The sequence below is a fragment of the Berghia stephanieae genome, chromosome 15 (genome assembly GCF_034508935.2).
Source record: "Berghia stephanieae isolate SIO BIC M18660-M18661 chromosome 15, UCSD_Bste_1.3, whole genome shotgun sequence".
Classification (NCBI taxonomy): Eukaryota; Metazoa; Mollusca; class Gastropoda; order Nudibranchia; family Aeolidiidae; genus Berghia; species Berghia stephanieae.
In genome coordinates this window covers 5,485,047-5,492,546 of record NC_088374.1, presented here as the reverse complement: position 1 = coordinate 5,492,546, position 7,500 = coordinate 5,485,047, and the positions used below count along the sequence as shown (strand labels likewise).

At 35.9% G+C, this 7,500-nt stretch overlaps 1 protein-coding gene across 4 annotated transcripts in view; it reads left to right on the top strand.

Annotated features, from left to right (window-relative positions):
* LOC144960542 (neogenin-like) overlaps positions 1–7,500 on the top strand; it is a 155,749-nt gene that overhangs the window by 103,417 nt on the left and 44,832 nt on the right. For all 4 annotated transcript variants that reach the window (XM_078893737.1, XM_078893740.1, XM_078893738.1 and 1 more), the window contains exons 5-8: positions 1,130–1,240; positions 2,921–3,083; positions 3,355–3,497; positions 4,507–4,782. In XM_078893737.1, the coding sequence (XP_078749863.1) occupies positions 1,130–1,240; positions 2,921–3,083; positions 3,355–3,497; positions 4,507–4,782 (693 nt within the window). The remainder of the gene's footprint in view (positions 1–1,129; positions 1,241–2,920; positions 3,084–3,354; positions 3,498–4,506; positions 4,783–7,500) is intronic.

The following is a 7,500-nucleotide window of genomic DNA, read 5'->3' as shown; positions in this document are numbered from 1 at the left end:
CCATTTTATCTCGTTTTCATCAACAAAACAGGATGAATGAAACACTACAGACGAATGAGATATAATCTCAAAACATCCATTTTATCTCGTTTTCATCAACAAAACAGGATGAATGAAACACTACAGACGAATGAGATAAAATCTCAAAACATCCATTTTATCTCGTTTTCATCAACAAAACAGGATGAATGAAACACTACAGACGAATGAGATATAATCTCAAAACATCCATTTTATCTCGTTTTCATCAACAAAACAGGATGAATGAAACACTACAGACGAATGAGATAAAATCTCAAAACATCCATTTTATCTCGTTTTCATCAACAAAACAGGATGAATGAAACACTACAGACGAATGAGATATAATCTCAAAACATCCATTTTATCTCGTTTTCATCAACAAAACAGGATGAATGAAACACTACAGACGAATGAGATATAATCTCAAAACATCCATTTTATCTCGTTTTCATCAACAAAACAGGATGAATGAAACACTACAGACGAATGAGATAAAATCTCAAAACATCCATTTTATCTCGTTTTCATCAACAAAACAGGATGAATGAAACACTACAGACGAATGAGATATAATCTCAAAACATCCATTTTATCTCGTTTTCATCAACAAAACAGGATGAATGAAACACTACAGACGAATGAGATAAAATCTCAAAACATCCATTTTATCTCGTTTTCATCAACAAAACAGGATGAATGAAACACTACAGACGAATGAGATATAATCTCAAAACATCCATTTTATCTCGTTTTCATCAACAAAACAGGATGAATGAAACACTACAGACGAATGAGATATAATCTCAAAACATCCATTTTATCTCGTTTTCATCAACAAAACAGGATGAATTAAACACTACAGACGAATGAGATATAATCTCAAAACATCCATTTTATCTCGTTTTCATCAACAAAACAGGATGAATGAAACACGACAGACGAATGAGATAAAATCTCAAAACATCCATTTTATCTCGTTTCCGTATGTTGAATTGGAGCTAACATTCAATTTCACAATGTTATTTATTGAATTTTCAACTAGGTGTTGTGTCAAATCCAATTCATGACAAATTTAAATGTAATGACGTGTATGTATCATCACCAGGTACCCTTCAAGTCGGCCCCCTCCGATCGGAAGATTTTGGCCATTACAAGTGTCAGGTGTCCATTCCTGGCCGGTCCAAGGAGAGTCGCACGGCTGTTCTAGAAAGGACAGGTAACAATGGTGGATACCATACCACTTATTTTTTTCTTTTTCTTTTAGTTTGCTTAGGGGGCAGTGTGTCTCCACAGTATGGGCTGATACTAGCATCAATACTACCAACATGCTAAGGGTCATTTCTTTGAGTGTTTCGAAAGCAATTTCCTTTGATATTGCAATTTCTGAGCCTTATGCTAATTTTAAGTGGCCATTAAGTTTTAGTTTCTCGATAAATCGATGATTTTGTAATCACTAGAGATTGCTTGAATGATGAAGATCAGAGTTTATTTTGATTTGGGATTGATGTTAGTTTTTATATAAATTTTTGTATAGTGCGCACTTTTTTTTCTAAAAATACACTTTTTCGGGTCATGGAATACACTTTTCATCTGGGGAAGGTTGGCAGGTCTGTCTTTGCTTTGTATCCGAAAGGTACCGAGTTCGATCAAATATCCACTCTACTGTGTGTGGCCTTGAGCAAGCCACCTACCTCACCCACCCTAGCTCAATTTGCTGGGTGGGGATCCTGACCTCCCATAGTGGGCAGGGAGGTACATGCTGTGTCTTCTATCCCCTCCATATCAGTTTTCCAATTGTTTCCTGTCTTTGTCTTGGAATGAGATTACTTAGTTTTGTCCTGACCCTTGCGAGGTTCCTTGGCTGGGAGCGAAACAATCGAATGTATAGTTATAGTTTGGGAGATGATATTTTTTTCCTTGTAAATCATCTCTCTGTTATGCATTGTATTATGTTTAGTTTACATATTATATTATATGATTTGTACACATTTGAGTGTATTCCTCTTAGTGGGGACCTGTGCTTGTCGTGTCTAGATGAGACTTTTAGGTGATCTCAAACTAAGTACGTTGGCGGTGTGCTCTTGGAATCTACATCTGTTCCTGATGTGAACCAATTCCCCTTTGTCTCACCTTTTCTTTTGTACTTTTTACTATCCCATTTTCTTCTTTTTTACTGGCGCTGATATGACCTTAATGTGTTGCAAGCGCCGTAAAACCCTTAAAAACAAACAACAAACAACTAGCTCAATTTGCGGCGCTGCACGTTTAATGTTACATATAGTTTTGTGTGTTGGACTGTTATATTTCCGGATGGCAATGTTGTGAGTTTGTTAGCCAAATATAGTATTAGTTTATGGAGATGATATTTTTATTTTTCCTCGCTGGTAATCTCTCTTCTTCTTCTTCTTCTTCTTCTTCTTCTTCTTCTTCTTCTTCTTCTTCTTCTTCTTCTTCTTCTTCTTCTTCTTCTTCTTCTTCTTCTTCTTCTTCTTCTTCTTTCTTCTTCTTCTTCTTCTTCTTCTTCTTCTCTTCTCTTCTTCTTCTTCTTCTTCTTCTTCTTCTTCTTCTCTTCTTCTTCTTCTTCTTCTTCTTCTTTCTTCTTCTTCTTCTTCTTCTTCTTCTTCTTCTTCTTCTTCTCTTCTTCTTCTTCTTCTTCTTCTTCTTCTTCTTCTTCTTCTTTCTCTTCTTCTTCTCTTCTTCTTCTTCTTCTTCTTCCTATTATTATTATTATTATTATTATTATTATTATTATTATTATTATTATTATTATTATTATTATTATTATTATTATTATTATTATTATTATATTATTATTATTATATTATCATTATAATTATCATTATTATTAATTTGACTTTCATTTTCCAATATGGTTTGTTTTTCGTTTTTCAAACAGATTCCCAGAGGAAGGGAATCCCCCAGTTTCTGGACCAGCCCGGCAGTCAGAGAGTGGTGGAGGGGGAGTCTGTCTGGCTCCATTGCCTGGCCGATGGTGTGGATAGGGATGGGCTCAAACCTAAGATAGCCTGGTTGAAGGATGGGACCTCTATCAGCTTTGAGTAAGAAAGAAACGGGGCTGACAGTCAGACAGACAGACAGACAGACAGACGGACGGACTAATTTAATACTTTTATCGCCTATTACAAGAGCTGTAACCAAACAATAATTGCCTATTTGGACAGTAAAGATGTTTATTATTATTATTATTATTATTATTATTATTATTATTATTATTATTATTATTATTATTATTATTATTATTATTATTATTATTATTATTATTATTATTATCATAATAATCTTTCTTTCTGTCTTTCCCACCACCTGTAGTTCCAACAATGCCAGGATGGAGATGCTGGCTCCCGGCACCTTACACATCAGACAGGCACAGGAATCGGACGCTGGGGTCTACACGTGCAGGGCGTCCAATCTGGAAGACTCGCAGGATGCCGATGCTAGTCTGGTTGTCTTGGGTAAAGTATTGGATCAAATAATGACTTGAATAAGGGACAGTACGGCTTTGTGGTCGAGTGCTATGACACTTGCTTTCAGATCGGAAGGTCCTGGGTTTGAGCCTAGCTTTGCGCATAGTTGACTCCTTAGAAAAGGCTCTTTACTCACATTCTCTCACCGTACTCAGGTGTAAAATGTGTACCTGGCCGTTTACAGCGTTATCTCTGTTGAAAAAATTGTAATATTGCCTACCAGGCGTCGTGTCACTTTCTACATGATAAATGTTGCTGTTGATCAGGGACCCCTTGTAATGTGCTGTGAGCACGTTTAATGGATATTGTGCTACTTAAAAGCTCAATTTTTGAATGTGGAACAGTTTACCCAAATTTGTTGTATAAATGTTGCTGCTCGAAGCTCGAAGAAATAAATAACAATGCGAACTTGAATGTAAGCTTCAATTTGATAATGAAAACATAATATGGACGATTCGGGTTTGTCCTTCATTAACAAAACAGGGTGAATGATACACTACAGACGAATGAGATAATTTGTGATAATGACATCTATGCGGCAGAAAATAGTATGTACACTCCTTTGTACTGAAGCTCGGATTAAAATATCAGTGGTGAAATGATCTTTTGTTTTTAAGCGATGTAAAATCCCAAACAGACAAAACGTAATGTAGATCAAACTCAAAGAAATAAATAACGATGTGAAATTGAATGTTTGCTTCGATTTAATAAATGAAAACAGATGATGTGGATGTTTCGGGTTTCCCCTTTATTAACAAAAACAGGATGAATGAAAGAAACGCTATAGATGAATGAGATAATGTGTTACATATTATCTCATTCATCTGTAGTGTTTCTTTCATTCATCCTGTTTTGTTGATAAAGGGGAAACCCGAAACGTGCACATTATCTGTTTTCGTTTATTAGATTGAAGCTTACATTCAATTTCGCATCGACATTTACAAACAGACAAACACGTGTATAAATTCTACTGTTTTTATTTTCTTCTTCTTACCAGCACCCCCAGTGTTCACGGCACAACCCACCAGCAAGTACGTCCACGTCCAAGAAGACGTGACCTTGACCTGCAAGGTCAAAGGTCAACCCCAGCCCTCGGTCACCTGGCTGAAGAACGGGGAGCCGCTGACTGACAGCGAGTACTTTAAGGTCAAAGCGGAAGGCGACCTGGAGATCCTGGGTCTGGTGCCCGAGGACAGCGGCGTGTACCAGTGTCTGGTGGAGAACGAACTGGCGGAGAAGCAGACGTCTGCTCAGCTGGTCGTGTTGAAGGAAGGTGGGTGCGATGAATGAATGATGCTTATGGTCTGTCTACAGCAGGGCTCTCTTTAAATACAGCGTTGTTTTCTAAGGTTACGGGCCAGTGGTATGCACTGTATTATTACATATGATTTGTAAACATTTGAGTGTATTCCTCTTAGTGGGGAGCCTGTGCTTGTGTCTTGATGAGACTTTTAGGTCATCTCAAACTAAGTACTTAGATAGTGTGCTCTTGGAATCTACATCTGTTTCCTATTTGAACCAATTCCCCTTTGTCTTACCTTTTCTTGGGTGCTTTAATTATAATTCTAAATCTTTTTACTATCCCATTTTCTTCCTTTTTACTGGTGCTGATATAACCTTAATGTGTTGCAAGCGCCGTAAAACCCTTAAAAACAAAAAAAACAAACAACAAACATTGAGCATCGTCCTAGTGTTAAAATGTTACTATAGCCGTGCTGTGCTATGGTGTTTTACTGGATATCTCATTGTGTGGTTTAGTCATCGTTGTTGTCAGTCCGTCTTTTTTAGTCGTATTATTTTGAGTTATTTATTGATTGGTTGATTTATTGATTGATTTTAAAAATTTAATTTTAAATTTCCGACTAACAACCCCTTTCTTAACTCGTGTGTTAGATTAGGATCGAACAAACAAACAAACAAACAAACAAACAAAAAAAAAAAAAAAAAATTGAAATTTTTGTTTTTTTTGTTTTTTGTTTTTTCTTTCTTTGGGTAGTGGTTTTTATTCTCCCTTCCCAAAAATAAAATGAATGTGTGTGTGTATATATATGTGTGTGGGTGTCTGTGTGTGTGTCTTTGTGTGTGTAAACCTGTGTTAGATTTTAGATAGTGTTTGCTATAGTTATAGTGTAATGAAAATAAAACCAAACAAAAAAAAAAGAACAACAAAAAAAAACAAAACAAACCCAGTTTTGTTTGCAATTTTTGATGGATTATGGAGAGAGATTTCAACAGAAATCTTGGTTTTTTTTTGTTTTTTTTTTGTTTTTTTGTTTTGTTTGGTTTGGTTTTGATTGCTTTCCTGAAGCTTAAAAATAAAACCCAACAAAGTTTGACATAAAAAATAGCAAAAAAATGTTTCTAATGAATACAGGAATTTGTATTTATTTATTTATTTATTTATTTTTTGGGCAAGGGGTTGGGGGGGGGGGGGGAGTAGACGATTGTGAGGGATATTGTGTTAGTGGTGAGTGCATGCATGTGGTTTGACATGATTGTGAGTAGATTTATGTGTGTATGTAGTGTTAGTGTTAGTAATGCATACATTTGTTTGACATAATTTAGTAACATTTTTTATGTGTGTTACTCCAGTCGCTGTTAGTGTTATACTTGTGAATTACAGTACAATTGTAATTAATCAATTAATTAATTTATTTATTGAAAGAACATTTTTTTTAAGTGTGTAGTTAACGTTGAGCACAGCTTCTGCCAACTGTCTTGTGTGTAGTTAACATTGAGCAGAGAAATGTGTAGTTAACGTTGAGCAGAGAAGTGTGTAGTTAACGTTGAGCACAGCTTCTGCCAACTGTCTTGTGTGTAGTTAAGATTGAGCAGAGCTGTGTCACGTGGCGTCATCTTCCTTCTATCTCTACATGTAACAGTCCAAAAACACACTGTGCATTGTTTTTGATGTCCTGTTGTCTTGGCTATTTGAAAAAAAAAACAAAGTTGGTCGCTGTGTTAGAGAGTTTGTCTCTAGAGTACTGACAGATGGTTGGTTGGTTGGTTGGTCAATCTTCTTACCCCCCCCCCCCCCAAAGTTCCCGAAATGTCACATTTCTGAATTTTAAGATTGGCAACTCCTCTCTTGGGCTATCTAATCTAATATCAGTTCCAGAAGAGGCAACTCCTCTCTTGGGCTATCTAATCTAATATCAGTTCCAGAAGAGATCAAGAATCAATCAATCAATGAGAAACCATCGGTCAGTACTCTATCTATCTATCAAGCTCTTTTGTTCATGTAGGTCTTAGACTACTTCTGCCTTAGTGCCTTAGTCAAGTGATATGTAGTCAAAAAGACGAATAATATTATTTTTTAGTCGTAGAACATGCATTGCTACTGCTGGATGATGCCTTGAACTTATAGGGAATGAGATTAGCGGAAGAGTAGCGTCCCTTGATTGGACGTCACCCATGGTCTGTGACGTAAATGCGGAAAAGTTATTAGAGAGAGAACGTCATGTTGGTTGTGCGCATGCGTCTCTCGTCCTCGCGGAAGCGAGACTATGGGTGACGTCCAATCTAGGGACGCTACTCCTCGCTAATCTCATTCCATATATATATATATCAAGGATGACTCTACTCCGACGTGCACTTATTTGCAGGTCTGATAACCCAATAATACCTTATGGGCTCATTGTTGTAATGGAAATCTCAAATAAAATTTTAAAAATGACGCAAAATATTGTCCATTGCAACAATGTTAAATTATCTAGGCCCATGAGTAGGTTCCGACGTCAGACCTGTATATAATACAGTACACGTCGCTGTACTCAGTAGAGTTGTCCTTGATATAAATTTATCTTTTTTTTTTCTCTCTATTTTATTTAATTTTAAATTTAGTTTTAATTTATTTAATTAATTAATTTATTATTATTATTATTATTTATTTATTTTTTAAGTCTTTTTAGTTTTTTTTTTTAGTCTTTTTTTTTGGTTTGTTAGTTTTATTTTGTTAACATTGTGATTTTCCCCCCCTCTTTTGTTGTTC